General features: G+C 39.7%; 1 protein-coding gene across 4 annotated transcripts in view; it reads right to left on the bottom strand.

Moving 5' to 3' along the window:
* The window catches only part of cacna1ha (calcium channel, voltage-dependent, T type, alpha 1H subunit a), a 114744-nt gene that overhangs the window by 48079 nt on the left and 49354 nt on the right, over positions 1 to 17311 (bottom strand). For all 4 annotated transcript variants that reach the window (XM_051387860.1, XM_051387857.1, XM_051387858.1 and 1 more), the window contains exons 3-6: positions 10200 to 10312; positions 9169 to 9302; positions 7739 to 7836; positions 2641 to 2800 (exon numbers count right to left, since the gene is read on the bottom strand). In XM_051387860.1, coding sequence (XP_051243820.1) covers positions 2641 to 2800; positions 7739 to 7836; positions 9169 to 9302; positions 10200 to 10312 — 505 coding nt within the window. The remainder of the gene's footprint in view (positions 1 to 2640; positions 2801 to 7738; positions 7837 to 9168; positions 9303 to 10199; positions 10313 to 17311) is intronic.

Raw genomic sequence — 17311 nt, 5'->3', positions numbered from 1 at the left:
AGTTACTACTTAGGTATGGCTGATTTCCTTTCGTCCTCATTGTAGCCAAAACTGCAGTTTGTTAAGGGCTTGGGAAGTAGCTTTTGCAGCTTGTAATCCCCAGAAACAAATCTCTAACATCTAATCTTTTAATTTTAATCTTTTTGTTTTGATCAAAACCGTCACTACCCAGTTAATTCTCTTCACACATTCACTTCACAGAGGGGAATTCACAGTTACGCTCAATCTCATTTTGGCCACAACATCCACTCCTCCTCCATTTGTGCATTCACATGTAGGCTTTGCCAAATCAAGAGCTATCCCAGAGTGGAAGTGGACTACCAATCCCTCCAACAATGAGTCTGCATTGGTGTTTATTGCTGGAAACCAAAACTAGAGGAATAGAAACTCTCTCTTGCTACTTAGTGAAATATGATTTTGTTCATACAACATTCTCCCTATACTGTCTTTTCATGGTGAGTTTAGACTTAGAATATCTATGAATATGTAGGAAGTAGAATGAAAAAAGCCACTTTGTCCCTTAATTTATTCAACTAATAAATACAGTTTACACACTTTAATTAAAAAATGAAAATATTATACACTTAATAGCACATCTGTATGCGTACTATTTTGCATTTAAAGTGAAACAGCACATAATAACTCAAAAAATGAGTGAGCAAGGCATCTATCTGTATCCATGGTGACAGCTGTTTCATGGTAGAAAATGCTGAGTGCATCCCACAGTTTACCTGCTTATTTATACCCTCCTCTTTAAAGTGGAGAGTCCTCCATAACAGTGAGTGGGCCTTTATGCGGAGTGACATTCACTCTTGAACTACTAGTGGGGAGGGACCAGTTTGGGAAAGGATCATCTTACTCTCTGCCAGAGTGTCTAGTGGTTGACTCCCATTATGTTCCAGCCATTCCTGTCCTTTTTTCCCCTGTAATCTGAGTCATACTGTATAAAACATGTTAGTGTCCTTATGATGTCTAAAAACTAACGGTAGAAAGAGATAATGCATGAGGCTGAGTGTGTGCACATAGTATACTGCAGTATAGTCAGGATTCATATTGTACTGGAGGTCAGACAGTCATTTGTTCTGTGAGAGAAAACACAGCATCCTTGGCTATGAAATATTAAGTCGCTGTTCTCTTTCTGTCTTTCTCTCTTACACACAGCAAGGATTCAGCAACATGAACTCTGGTACAATTTGTACCATTACATCAAAAACAGAATTAGTTCAAGGATGTTGAAGGGACATTTTTGGCTTCCTGCGGTTGTGGACATTGAAGCAGTCTTTCTTTCTCTTTCGTATAATTTCAGGGCCCGCGGCTGAATTGGTGACTCTGATGCCTGTTCATGTGTTTGTCTTCTTAGGGAGATAGTGGTTGTTTGTCTGTTGCTCTTGTCTTGTAAGACATATCTTGTCCTATTTACCACAAATAAGATACATCTGGGAGAACAGGCTTATTTAATGTTTTCATAATGTGCGCATTGTAAAAGGAAATGCAGCTTTGTCATGTCATGTTTACCAAGTTTGCACCTTGTCAGAGTTTTTGGGTCAGTCACAATGTAATTTGCCAATTTGTCAACCAGGATACATGTTAAATCTATTTTGTAATGTTAACATTTCATTCCCAAGAGAGAGAGTGAAATGTTTCCTTCCGTTTAGTAATTTTCATGGATTTTACATCCAAGGTAGTTATCATGTTTGGCCTGTTCAATTATCCTGTCCACAAATTTAAATTATTTTTTCTGTGTTTGCCTTTTCTGGACATTTATAATTTAGTTTTCTTTGGGTTCACAGTCACATCCCACAAGCCTACGTTTGAAAAAATGTACTGTAATCTGTTCAACCTTTACTTTATCTTCATCTTACGACAGGAGAATCACATCATCTGCAAAGAGGAAGAGCTTAATTTTTTCATGTAGGTGTTTTAGAACTGGTGCATTGGAATGTACTCATTACTAAGTTAATAACTTATATAATTTTAGTTTATGTTAAATAACAACCTCATCCCCCTTCACATTTCTATCTTTTTCTTCCTCTCATTGCTTCTCCTTGTATGTGTGTGAGGCCATACGGTGGTTTTTATCCTGAGGGCGTGATGCAGTTTGCGTACTCGAGCAAGTAACATTCTGTATTCTTGCTACAGGCAACAGCTGACTGTTACACCCTATGACAACTCAACACAAACTCTAACAAGAGAGAGCAAAAGAGAGAAGCAGAGAGAGAGAAAATTGAAGAAACAGAAGGAGAGGGAAGAAAGAAAGATCATTTTTGAGTTAAGTGAGCTGAGCATATTTGAAGATTTCATGTGTGAATGCTGGAGGCAGTGCTGGTCACCATATGTATGTGGAAAACAGCACTTGCAAAGCATGGTGGATTTTTTCTGTTTGGGGGAAATTAAAAATTGACTGCAACTTCTAATTCTACAGATGGAGCTTGTATTTTCCACTTATCTCTGTTTTGTTTCTACTCAAGTAAAGAGACCTTGAATCAGATCCTATTCTCGCCAAAGTGCTTCTTCCCTCAAATCTAATATAGATTTGACCACAGTCTTGAAGAGGCAATTTCTTGGAGCCATTTGTGCTACTTTCAGCCCAGAAGAAAAGGATCGAATGCAAATACTTTTTCACAAGACCAAATTCCTTACGTTCTGATGTCCTCTCCCAGGAAGCAGCGGTTGCGCAGTAGCCCCGCCCACAGCTGGACTCCAACAATGCCGAAGATGAAAAACACAAAGAAACAGAGGAGGAGGACATTACCCAGCATGGGTAGGGTGTCCAACAGCAGTGTCACCAAGATGCGCATACCTAAATAGTGGGACACAAAAAGAAATTAGAAGTCAGAAAGTTTTACTCAACAGTTTTTTTATGCGTAAGCATATACATACACGTTTAAAGTTCACATACATGATTGACAGATGAGTTTTGCATGCGGTGCAGCAGCTAGCCTTTTACTGACCCCCTAGTTATAGTACACCCTGACCACCTCTATTGATCTTGTGAGCATGGAACCCACAACTTCTTCCCCACAGCCAATATAATTACAAGTGATGACAATACTGAAAGTGACAGTTTGACGTTATTTTATCCTCTGGGAATTTGAACTCACAGCTTCCCCGTGGCTAGTATTATCTAACCACACACATTCAGCATCCATCTCCAGTTGTCAGATGTGTTTAGCGTCAGCAGAGTTAGGGATCTACTCCCTGAGGTCCTCACAATGTGTTCTGGCCCCTTTTCACTTTTATCGCAGCCTTGTCACATTGACCACACATACGGTATGGCAATTCCATACTTTTTCTGCTGCTTTTGACAGTGGCAATGATATTTAAACTCTCGGTCTGTTTTTTGTAAAGTATGTGACAGCCAGGCAGGTCTAATGAGATGTGATCATGGTTTAGGGGTGGAATAGAAACCAGAAAATCATACTTCTGGTCTGTTAACTAATTTAATATCCATTTTCAATCATTGTCTGATCACCGATCTGTCTCTTACTATCTTGTGTTGTGACTGAGATGTTCAACTTTTAACATACCAGCCTTTTTATATCTCTCAACTGGGTATTCTCTTTTGCTCTTTACAGTTTCTCACAAAATAGAGGTTACACAGAGGGGCAAAATAAGAAAACCTTACACAGACTCTAATGATGCACAATTTTCATCATAAAACTGAAGAAGAGCAGAGTATGTCTGTGTGCATGCTTGAGGTAGACAGCAATACTCTAGAGACACTACAACATTGTTGTCTATTAAACTCACTGAGTAAACAGCACACAGATGCCTTACTATAGAGGCATCTGTGTGCAGTGAAATCTGCTCATCAAACACAAACATTTGACAGCATCGACATCCCCTAAGCAGAATACTAATGGTTTCTCCATACACCATTTTGGGCATGCAGGCATGATTTATTATATATGCAATATGCTAAATTCTTTGGTTAGAACAGTACAGAAAGAGGTTAAAAAAAACACAAATACATTTAAAACTAGATTGGCGTTGCGTTCACTCCCAGAGTATAACGCTCTTTGTTAAAGGTAGGTTTAATTAAACTAATGCAATCGAATGGGGCACAAGTGGCAGAGCATTAGAAAAAAGAATGGCCATATATCTAGCAAGTCATGCCACTGGGATAAGTTATGTTTCCTCAGGCCGGAATGTCTGAAAAAAAAGAAGAAAAAAAAAAGCTTTCATACTGCCAGGCAATACACCTTACTTTAGCCAGCAGGAAATTGATTGGAATTGAATGTTGTTGAGAACAGACAAAGAAAAAGATTTTAAATATAAGAAAACTGAATAATCCTCAAATATGTCAAAATGTTTTTTACCCTTTGAGATGTTGTGGAGGATTGTTGACTGAGGTCTTAATCTATGATAAGATCTTGTAATAAATTGCTTATTAGATTAGATCTGAGAGTAATTAAATATTTTTATGTAAATTGTCATTGGTACTGCAGGAATTTAATCCAGTTATAGCAGAATATGTGCAATGAACCTTTGGGGTGGTATCTGTGAATAAGCATGGGAGCTGTAGCTGTAGTTGTATGCTGAGTATATTTTAATTGCACAAGTGCAACAACATGTGCAATGTGTAAGGTCTTGGGCGCACAGTGTGTGTGGGCGTCTCCAAGCACACCTGCTATTCTGCTTCCTGTGTAACAGCGCAGGGTGAAGTGGAATATAGATCAGAGGGTGTGGTGAGTAATAAGAACACTCTCCTTTACACCACTGACCTCTTCCCCCTGAAACAGCTGTGCCAATCACATGACAACAGCAGCTCAACAAATGGAAAGACATTTCTTCAGGAAATCAAATTGTTGTCATATTATTATCATATTCTACAATGATGATAGAGATAAAAAGCAAAAAGTGTTGATGAAGACGTTTATATGACCACCTCAATCCAGCATTGTTTCACTTTTATTTATACTGTATAAATGGTCAAATAATATCAGAAAATGTGACATAGCAGCATCCGCACTGTTTCTTATTTCCAAAATAAAACATGAAATGCTACTTTTAGTTAAAAGAACATTGAACAGGAGGCAATGACACACAGGATTACTGAGCCCCTGTAATCAGAGTTATAGCTGATGTTTGTAGAGGTGTGTGGGGTTAGTTTGTAGCAGCCTGGTGGCACTTCCCAAATCGCATGACGCAGATTCATCAACATATCCGTCCTGCTGCCTTCGTATGTCTGCAGGGATTTAATGAACTAAAGGAGGAGCTTTTCGTACAGTGCAAAGCAGCTGTGCACAGCTGTACTGTTAGAATAATTGATATTCATTATAAATGCAGACTGACTTACCAGTGTTTCCACTTTAAATTGTTGGTGTAGATTTAAACTTATCTACTAGTTGGAGAGAACTTAATTAAAATGGTTTATTTACATTTTAAGAATTATTCCTCATTTCTGTGCATTCGCTCTGTGCTGGTTGCTGCACCGCCATAAAAATAGGACCCAGGGAGTGCTGCTCACTGTATCTAGGCTACAGCACAAAAACACATTTAACATCTGTCTAACAATGGATACTTCCCATCCACTTAAGCAGCAAGACAAACAGAGAGACAGAGTAATAGCAGAATGGTTAGAGACAAACAGAGACACTGAGTAATAACTGTTTAACCTGGCTATTAGCCTGGCTTACAAACACTCAAAAGAGAAGAAAAGATGAGATGGACTGGAAGAGATTAAAAAAACAGAGAGGAAAAATTAAGTAAGCTGGTGTTAAACATCTTCATGGTGCCTCTGACTGTGTATACATGTGAGTATATGAGTCTGTGGGCTTTGGAGTATGTTTGTATCTGTCTGTTTCTACACTGACCTTCAGTTTCCAGCCCCAAGTAATACCTCTCACTGTCACCCTCATTGCAATTCTCTCCCTCTTTCTTCTCTCCATCTTCCTCCCTATGTCAGGCCCTCCAGGGAGCAACTGGAAACTTGTTACAATAATATAAGTTTCACTTCACCTTATCCATTGCTGTAAAGATTGTTTCTCAGGGCTACTGTTAGCTTAGCGATAAGGTTAATGTTACATTTTCAGTCCTCACAGAGGTAGAACAAAACGATAAATGTGTGTGCGTGTGTGTCCCTGTGTATGAGACAGTTTGTGATGATAGCTTGAGAGAAACAGACAACCTGCCATGCTTTATGATTGTGTTTGGGTTTTCTGCAGTGCCCACAGCACCCACACACACCCACACACACACACACACACACACACACACACACACACACACACACACACACACGCACACACACACACACACACTCACACAAACTGAAACCCACCCACACACACTTGTACAAACGTCTAAGGTCATCATTTACATAGGAGAATGTTAGGTCAACGTCTGTCACATGCTAAAAACTGTCTTATTCTGGGACAATGGGGTCACCATTCAAATAGACACAGACACAGTCTTTACAATGCAGCCAGACAGCAAGCAGACATCTATTACCCTTACAATATACTTAGTCAATATAGTGCAAATGCCATCCATGCACCAATAATACTCCCATGGGTTCTCCAATGTCGTAAGAATAGATTTTTTTAAAAATAAATTGTGTTCTATGAACAATAACATCAGTTTAACCAGTAAAACAAATTCAACAGGTTGATATGAGACTGTAACAGCTGTGTGTGTACCACAAGAAAGAAAGAAATGTTTAAAACACCGCCTATAAACCTTTTTAAGAGAGGTGTATTGATCAAAACGGCTACCGATACTGGCAGCCTGAACCTGAAAAACAGCTTGGCCGTCTGCCTAATGTACGCTGGTTAATAATCTTGTACGTTGTTATGACACCATTGTCTAGTGATCTTCTTTAACTGCAGATTCATGGCCACTTCTGTCATAGAGCTTTTAGGAAAATGACAAACTATGTGTAAGGTCTCACATTTAGCACTGGCGCGGTACTGTACAACCTCTGGAAATGAGATCAAAGCAAACATCAAGTCCTCGATCACTGGTCAACTTACAGACACCAAAATATTACGTTTTGTGCATGTACTTTTGCTTTTCTACCACTCAGTGCAAACTTGTTGAATGATAACAGGTGGCTAACATTACACAGCACGCTTTCACAGTAATCTTAGTGGAAGTGCTTCTAACATAGAGAGTTTTGTCTAGAACAGTGGAAAAATCGTGCAATATTTCTTTTCAAAACCTTTTCTGTATGGCTATAAATGAATGTATGCAGGGGCGGATCTAGAGAAATATTCATGGGATAGCAGAAGGTCGCATGGACACTTTAAGGCGTAGCAGAAATATATGCTGATTTCATTGTAAATAATCACATATATATATATTTTCTTATAAAAATATTACAAATACAAATGTATTACAATACAATTATAATAAATATTACATTATTGTAGCACATTGGTAAGCATTGAACAGACATATCTAAAAGTGGCATTTGAAATTTTTTTTTCTCCAAAAAAAGAACTTAAGCCTATCACTTTCTCTGTCTTAAATTTCAAAGCATTTGCCACCAAACTGGGGTGGCAGGGCATTTTCTAGCCACCCATCTAGATCCGCCCCTCCATTGGCAGCTAGAATACTAGAATAAAACCACCAAGGCTTTGGGTAACAAGTTCAATGAACCACTGTGGTGTTATCATTGAGCAAAAGAGCATTTTGCTGTGGGTGGATAAATTGTGCTCCTCGCTAATTGAGGAAGGTAAACCACCATGGCATTTACGAAATAAGCATCGCTGTAAAGGTTAAAACGTGGACTTACTTGGTACTCTGTTGATGGCCCGGAGTGGCCTGAGTACTCGGACGGTGCGGATGGCTGACAGACTGGCATTATGGCCATCCAAAGAATACTCCATCACCCTGAAGACACAGACAGAGAAAGACAGGAGGAGAGAGTTTTCCTTCATATTCTGTACATACACACACACACACACACACAGATTGATCTACACGAAGCAACAACAAGAAAACTAACACCAAAAATATAATAATGCTCATAATGGCAGCTACCCACATAATTACCGTACATGTGACATTTAATTACATAGAGTCAGAAGCTCTTTTTCCTCTGTACAGTCTATATAGCAGCACCCAAACATCATTAATGTGACAAGTAGGCAGAGAGAGACAGTTATGGTCTGTGATTGTGCTGGCTGTGTGGAGGAAGTGTGTGTGGTCATACTGGTTCAGCCCTTGGAGCGTGGGAGCATCTAAAGGAATGTCTACTGCTGATTGGGTCCTGCCCTCGCCTCAACTTACAGAATATAGTGTTTCCAGCCTTTTAGTCTGGGTGTGTAGCTGACAGCAAGAGACGCTCCAGTCTCCAAATTATAAGTCTTGGGTACCTACAAGTGCATTTTGAGGCAGCTCAGGTTGCTAAATATTGCACTGAATATCTCTTATCTTGAAAGAAGTGGAGGTTAACTTTTTAACTCTTTCATGTTCTCCCCTCCTGTCTTTGTTTACTTTCAGTAGGATCAGTTCAGAGGCTTTTTATCAACCTAAAGGCGTTCTATAAGGTGCCATTAAACACACAACAAATGGTTCGACTGCAGCATTGTAGAGTGGCGAGGCCTGGATGCTGCACATATCCACACTAGGGCTGAAACAGAGACATAGAGAAAAGGCAGCACGTCTACGTAAAGGACACTTCTATTTTGAGCATGACAGGACATTGTGAGGACACACAAACAGACACGGAAACACACCCACAGGCACCAACACATGCACCTGTATCATGTTAACCAAATTCCCTCCTGAGGCAGAAACCGGTGTGTGTCAAGTCAAGCTTATTCATGTAGCCCTTTTAATACGACAGGCATAGACTCAATGTGCTTCAAAATAAAAAGCAATTAAATTTATTCATTAATTTAAAAAATGGCAAATATCATACTTGACAAAAACATATAGGATAAGAACATAAGGTGGTATTATTGTATTATTATTATTATTATTAAAAACGGAATAATGATAATAATACTTCCAAAATAAAAATGTTACTCATTATCCACACACTTTAAACCTAAACTAAAAGCTTGTGAAAAATATATATTTTTTAAACTATTTGTGCATGCTTGTTTATGTGAGACTGCATTTGTGCTTGTCTGAGTGTTATTTCAAATGAAATGTTATTTTATTGTAAGCAGACTGCTATTGTCTAGCATGAGTGAAAAAGCATTGTGGGATACTAACCCTGCCATGACGATGACAAAGTCAAGCTGGTTCCATTTGTCACCAAGGTAACAATTGGGGCCAAAAATTCCCAGAGCCACCATCTTGATGGCCATTTCCACAGCGAAGAAAGCAAAGATACAGTCGTCCAATACCTGAGGAAACATGTTTAAAAATACAAACATACACACAGAAAATTAATGTTTAACACTGACAACAATAACAACAAGAGGAAATTGACTTCTTGTCAAGAGAAAAAGGTCAGGTTCTTGTTAAGTTTCCTCATCAATATGGAGACACACTTTGAAAGAAGCTGCAGAAGTGCCAGTGGAGGTTGTCTGAAAAGAAAGTCTTGTCTCCATTAGTTAGTTTCATCCCAGCAGGGAATAGCTCTGGCTTGGCATGGTTATGGCTGTGTCGCAATTAATTAGACATCTACCGCGGTAAAAAGAACGTCTGTATTTGAATATAATGAGCACATCTCGCTGCGCCAAGAATCAACATTACTCCATGTTGAAACAAATGAGACAAGAGAATGAATGAAAGACATTTTCATTACCATTTATTTTAGAATTGGGTTTCTTCATTATTGTTATTTCTCTTCCAGTCTCTTCACAACAACTTAAAGCAGAATGTGAAAGCAATCTCTGGTGTAAAATAATCATTTTATTTACAAGTTTTGAGCAGAAGTCTTTTACATCTCTTAAAAATGGCCCTATGAGTAATGTTACTTATTCACTAGCACCCTGACTTAGATGGTTAAGTAAAAATCAAAACATGGCACATGACTTTACAGTGACAGGTGCTTATGTAAAAAGAACCTCAAACACGTCACCAAGGTAATTAACACATTTTCCCATGCCATTACTAACAAATAAAAACATATTTAGTGCCCACTTTACCCATGCCCCGGCACAGTTAACTAGCCTTATTTAAATCTGGTGTTACAAACAGTACTGAGGCAAAAAACTGAGAATGTTAGTCATGTGTTTTCATGGAGGAAACACAGATGCTCATGGACCCAGTTACAAGGGTGAGGGCGTTACACTCACCTGAAGGATGCGGCACCACTCTGACTGGCAGGCGACGTCTTCACAGGGCTGGAACATCCCCAGAGTCACACAGTTGAGCAGGATCACCAGCATGGACACATGCTCGAACCACGTGCAGGAAGAGGTTAAGGCCAAAACAAACGCGATTTCATTTTTAGGTCACTCCAACACAGGGTGTAGGATTACATACTTAACATGCTAAAAAGAACAAACAGCTTATTGTGTATATAGCACTGTTCATTCAAGGGGAGATACAGTGTGCTTCACAGATGACGACTATATTCTGTCTGCTTTTAAATTACATTATTGTTGCATCCTCATAGCAGGGGACAGTTTTTCCTGTAACACTTGTAACCACAGGTGCATTCGTGGCAGACATGATCAGGTCCAAACCACACGCAGGAGCAACATTGGTCCAAATAGACCTGTCGGGGGACCTGGCCGTCAGAGAGTCGACACAAGGAACAGAACGCTTCCTTTCCTGCACATCTACATCATATCTACATCACCTAGTGGACTGAAAAAGAAAAGCCATAGTGTTAGTTTTCACTATTTCTGCCTGAAATGTGTATCCATCTTGAGTCCCTAATTGTTCCTCTGAATGAGCAGGCTCTAGGCACGCTTGAGGGCAACTGGACGGAGGTCATTCACTAGACTCGACTTAAAATTGGTTATGGCTCAACAATCAGGAAAGACAGTCCAGAGATTCCAGAGTTCCAGTCAATAAAAGACCAAGATATAATATAAGATTCTAAGATATAGAAGCATACGTAAGAGGCAATGAATCCTAGACAGAAATCAACCATGATCCAGTATGTGAGTAAACAAACACCCCGCCAACACACTGGAACCGGATGCCAATAAGAGTTTTGTGTGAGCCTAATGCACATAATAGCTTTAATAATGACCCAGTGGGCCTGGCTGTTAATCTGCTTAAAGGCCTTTTCACAATTCTTCAATAAACATTTTAATGGGTCCATGTCTACTGCACATCCTGTTGCATCATTTCCTAATATATATCAGTGACAGGATGAAGTTCTACACGTTTGTTCAGTATATTTTTTATTTGTGTGTGTGTCTCAAGATTTGTTTTGTGAAAAACCTCGGAGTCCTACTTTCTTGTGACAGGGAGGAAGCACAATTTCAAGGGTACACAAATGTCACCTCTGACCTGCCTGAAATAGCACTTGTGAGTAATCCTTTGTTGATTTCCTTTTTCTTGTGTTATCCTTTCTTTGTGCTTTTTTGACTAGCATTGAGCTTATCTATTTAGGACAAAACAGTGCAGAGGGCACATTCAACAGAGGATTTTATTTCTTTCTTTCGCTTATTTTAGTTCCTTTTCCATCCACATCATAAGCGCTCCAAATGTAATCTATCTATAAAGAATGGAGTCTTAAAAGTGTGGCCCATTGGTGCCTCGACAGACATTTGATGGAGATTTCTTTTTTATCTTTCCGGGTTTGTTTAGGAATTCCTTTGACATAGACGTAGAGCGTAGCGACAGGAACTAAAATTACACCCTCGTTTGACAAATCTGAAAAAGCCTTGGTTGGCACGAAAATCCTAACTTTCACCTTATTTGATTATTTTGCCACCAAAACAGAAAGAAATCTGGTAGAGATGTACAGGGGTACTGCCATGTATAACAAAGAGATACTCATTACTGACACCAGCTACACATGGGATGCTAACAAATTCATAAACCCATCATTGTAGCACTGACAACATGCTGCAGCATTAGGCGATGCCATAAATCAAACCAGTCTACGTAAACTAATGAATGTTAACTAATGAAATATATATGGAAAGTATATCACAGTGCTTCTGCAGTTGCAATATCAACACAAGAAAAAATAAAAGACCAAGTAATCAAAGAGTACAAAGAGAGCATGAGTGAGAGACAGAGATTGGAAGAGGGAAAATGACAAAGAGAACAAGAGCAGGGAATACTGTAGCTTTAAATCATGTCTCCTCAGGTAGAAAAAAAAAAGACACTGATGCTGCTGTTTCTCTACTTCAGTTTGGCTTTTGTCCCACACACATGCAGTGTTTTGGTGTGTGCACTGAGTTGTGGTATTGAAGTATTCCCAGGGTGAAGTACTGTTCTAATTAGGAAGGGAGTAAAAGCGGAAAACAAATGGTGACCACTGCCTTCTCCATTACACACACACAGACTTACATACAAACTTACAAAGTACACACGAAGGCAGGCAAATTACATGAAGTATACATCACACACACACACACACACACACACACACACACACACACACACACACACACACACACGCACACACACAATAGAGCAATTGGCACTCAATGCTGTGACCAGGGGCCAAGATAGAAGTTTGTATCAGCAACTTAGAACTTGTTTTCTCTCTAGTTTCCTATAGCAATGGGTACAACCTATAACTTAGCCTATACTGTACTAATAACTGCAAGTTTTCCGGTGAGCTAAATGCCCACAAGGCTCATCACCATGGTGCATAATGCATAGCACACAATGTTAATATTGAACTTCTTAGAACATGTCTTTAGCAAGAAACCCACGAGAAAACCATAAGACTGTGCTTCTGGAGGCAATACTTCCCTTGTGATCAGTAATGGAGATAAAAAGGGTCTGTATACAGTACAATGCCATACAACTATACACTGAGAATACAATTCAACAGTCTGTAGTTCCTGTAGATATGAATAGAAACATCTGTAAGGGAAGGGAACATTGAACACACAATTCTCAGGGTAATGAAGAGTCATGTGTAGATCTAAGGGGGATATAACAAAAAAACTATATCTCAATGCATAAGGCTTCCTACATCCTGTGGGTTCAACAGCAAATGTTGAAATGATCATCAGGTTATGCATGGAGTGGGTTTGATGGTATCTGACCTTTTATTTCATGTCAACTACTGACTAGAGACCAACATCAAGTGTTTAAGTCCATCTCAAGACATTTTAAGAATATTTGGACAGGGAATAACAACAGCAAACACTCCTTTGAAAATGAATTGGTTAAATTGAAGCAGTCTGCAGCAGCAATCCACTGGCAATTTCCTGCATTTTAGAACAAATATGTATTAAAAATAGCCTACTCTCTTTGCTCTGCTCCCGCCAACACATCATCTGTATGCCGGCCCATTTGCACGTCTGACAGAGGATTTCCTGAGCCCTGGCTAACACTACTCACCTATGTCAGGCCGCTTAATTAACCAAACCTGACAAGTCTGCAATGAGCTCTGCCAAAATGCCACATGTCTTTATTCTCCCTGCTGAGAAATGCTTCCCTTTTGTCCACCGTGAGGGAAGTGAAAGATCTTGACCTCCTAAAATATACTATTACATATCTAGATCAATTAAAGCTTAACTATGTTATTTTAAATGCATCTTATGTCTGTCCAGGGCTGCATAAACCTCACAATGCTCATGCTTCTTGTGTGTATATCTCCTGTTTCTCACAAGTTGGTGCGATGATATTGTGATACTAAGAGAAACTGTCTGCTATATTTCCAAAGAAAAATGGTGTCTGCCAAGCTCCCATTGCTACAGCACGCAGCAGCTGGATATTACAGTCAACAGAAGCAGTCCTACTGTGGGAGGCAGGAAGAATGCAAACCCTGCCGCTTATCCTCTGGAGACACATTGAAAAAGAATGAGAGGGAGAAATAAACCAGGGGCAACTGAGATGTTAACATTTTGGAGGGTACAACATGTGTGAGTTATGAGTGGTATGTTAAAGGGGAAGTCCAGTTCAGAGGCCATGTTCACACAGGGAGCGTTGCATTATAGGCAGTAATTCTGCAGAAGCAATAACAGCTCTGAGGCATTATGGCTGTCGCCTGTGTTGTATCTACCCAGTCGACAAATGAGTTAGATGTGTATTTAGCTATTATATCAGTGTAAAACATGTATTGAAGTGCCCTCAGGGGAGTAGCAGCAAAACAATGTCAATATAATTGTGTTAAGTTACAATGTGTTGTGGGTATTAATGCCAAACAAAAAACAAATTTTTCAATCACATAGGAAATGCCTCGGGCCAGTCTGTCACTATACATGCTTCAAACAGACACACACACTAAGCCAACAACCTAAGGTTGATCCTTCCTTCAAAGATGAAAGATTCAGTAATCTGCAGCAGAATTAAAATGAGAGATCTGAATATTCAGAGAATTTCTCTCTCTCCTTCTCTTGTTGCTCTGTGCCTCCCTCTGCTCGGCTCTCTCTAATTCCACTTTAATCTCCACAGTCAACACCTCCTGAGCCCCCTTCTGTCTTCAGCTCTCCCACACACACGTACACACAAACACACAGTTGCATGCATGCATAGGCACACACACACAAGTCCTCCAAGTCAAGCCTGACTGTCGCTGCATAGAGAGCACGGCGTACACACTGGTTTGCGGTAAACAGAAAAACGACAAAGATCACAGTGTTTTTCAAAAATTTGTTTGGCTTCTGCCTCTCTCATACACACACACACACAACCACACACACACACACACAAGCTTGAATTCAGAAGTATAGTTATGTTTTCCCTATGTTGCTATGAGCAAGATCAAATATAGTGTACATTGGCAGAGACAAATCCAGCCTTGGCACACAACGCTGCTGGGTTCACTTCTTAAAGTCGACCTATGCCTCAGCAATAAAAGGTCTGTGTCTTGTCACACTGGATTTGGTGAATTATGAGTATTCATAAGTCTATCATGGGCGATAGTTCCATGTTACCATTTATCACCATCATCATTATCATTATTATTAATTTTTTCATAGTCCCCATGAGTTTTTTACCCAGTATGGTTATTTTGACCCAGTGTTAGACACAACATGATTAAGTTTTACCTTAAAACTTGTAAATTTAAAAAGAGCTAACCATACCATGTTTGTGTAAGTAACCCCACAGTAGGGTCACAACAATCTATTGCCTTGGATAGGGTAAAGTTGGGTAAAGTTAAAAGTTATTCGTAATTCGATAAATTTTGACCCAGTGACTTTTAGCGTGTACTAACTTTTTTGACTGGACAAAGCCTTGTTGTATGTTATTTTCTCAGGATGATTTTCCTCCACACACGGTAGTTTACTCTTATTTTCAGCATTAGCATTTTCTGTTGGCTGCTTACTGTGTAACATAAAAAAATGGCCTACACAGCAAGAGATAGATTCATTTACAAAACAAAGCACCCTTCAATCAGAACAAGGGTGCCCAAACTACTTTTTATTGACTTAGTTTAGGGTTCTATAAATTATCTTTACACCTATAAGCAGAGTGTTCTATCAGTGAGCACAAAATCTTTCACTAGATCAATTTGCTGTCTTGCTCAAGGGCAAGAGTAAATTACTTTATATTGTGTGCATTCAGACGAGCGAGATCGAAAGAGACGTCAGATTGCAAAGGTACTGCTAGAGACAAAGGAGAAACAAAGTATGGAAGATACATGGAGATCAGTTACATTCATCTGTTACTGTATAATGGGTGCTGGATGAGTCAGTGTTTATCTTTAGCATCTGCTGTACAAATATGTAACAATACGAGCCTTCCAAGGTAAACAAGACACAAATATCACAATGCAATATGAAGCATTTGTAAAAGCCTGTTAAATTTGTACCACACTCTGTCATAGCAAAGTCTCACACCTACAGCGACTGTGATAACACTTACACACATTCATTAAGTGAATATACACACACATACAAATGCATAGTACTTGTATACACATGTACACTCATGGTGAAGCATGGTTTTGCAGGTCGTGTTTTTCCTTCTTTTTCAACTGGACATGAAAAGCACAGCAGCACTGCACCTTGACATGCTCAATAGGGGCTTTAGTAGCATTGTGCTCACACACACACACACACACACACACACACACACACATATATTTAGACACAAGAAATGGCTGCTGATGCAAGACGACAACAATTCCTCAACACAACCTTTTAGGCATACATGGATGCACAAAAGCATGAATACACTGGAGAGGCCTCACAGCACACACACACACACACACACAATGTCAAGCCCACTCCAGTTGAGCTGTCAGGTCGGTGCCAGTGCATGCAGAGAGAGCAGAGAGGGGAGGAAGGAGGGTGCAGTAAACAATAACGGAGCACTGGAGCACTAGAGACCAAGAATTGTCCACTTGTCTCCTATCAGAGCAGTTTTCCCACAGTCACTGATAGAAAATGAGAAAAACTAATTTCATGAAATCAAGACCATGTCATTGGATGTTTTGTCTCTTTACATGTCCCCCCCCGCCTCTCAGGGTTAAAGAGGAGCTATACAGTCTCAGCTCAGTAGCAGAACTGATCCCTATCTGCTCCACGGCTTAGTGCACTTTGTTCTGCGATAAACTACAATATCTCTTTTGCTTCAACATCAGCACAGTTTGGATGAGCACAGATTGGCATTTAATGGCAGCACCTTTGCGTCTCTCCTTTTATTTTATTTTTTCGCACTACAGAAGCCAGTAAAACCAGCAGCTTCTCTGGAGGAATCAAGCTTTAAAAAATTTCCTGTGCAGATGTCATTGGTCACAGTTAGTGGTCACGATTCACAGCCTCATGGCTCCCGCCTGAAGCTTATCGGCTGTCGCTCTCTCGTGTCAGGTGAAATCTCTCAGCCAAGCAGATGAATTTCAACCTGTCTGTTTTGCTTCATACGCCTCAGTTCCCTGAATTCTGAGCTAAAGGAGGTAATTAGTGTGAGTGTGAGAGGTTCAGATCACTGACCAGTCACACAGCGCTAAACTCTGCCATGGAGACAGATGGTTTGGGGGAAGCAAATCTATGCATCCATACACACAAAGACAGAGAAATGGAGACTGAAATGTCCGCAGCACTGAAGCACATTCTTGGTTTGCGAGTTAATGGAGCTCTCAGAGTAACTCTTAATAGATCTCAGTGGAAGAGAAAGCAGGAAATGGAGAGATGAGAAGAAACCGCATCCGTATGTGAGAGAGTTGAAATCGGTAACATATTTGGATGTAAACAGCTTTTCCAGTAAGTTTTCAGCGAGTGAGTCATGTGACTTAAGCTTGTATAAATGCTTGTATTACTCCCAATACAAGCAGCTATACTTTCTGACAATTTTTAGGTACAGTTGTTAAGAGCAA

The sequence above is a fragment of the Dicentrarchus labrax genome, unplaced genomic scaffold (assembly GCF_905237075.1).
Source record: "Dicentrarchus labrax unplaced genomic scaffold, dlabrax2021, whole genome shotgun sequence".
Classification (NCBI taxonomy): domain Eukaryota; kingdom Metazoa; phylum Chordata; class Actinopteri; family Moronidae; genus Dicentrarchus; species Dicentrarchus labrax.
This window is presented reverse-complemented; position numbering and strand designations above follow the sequence as displayed.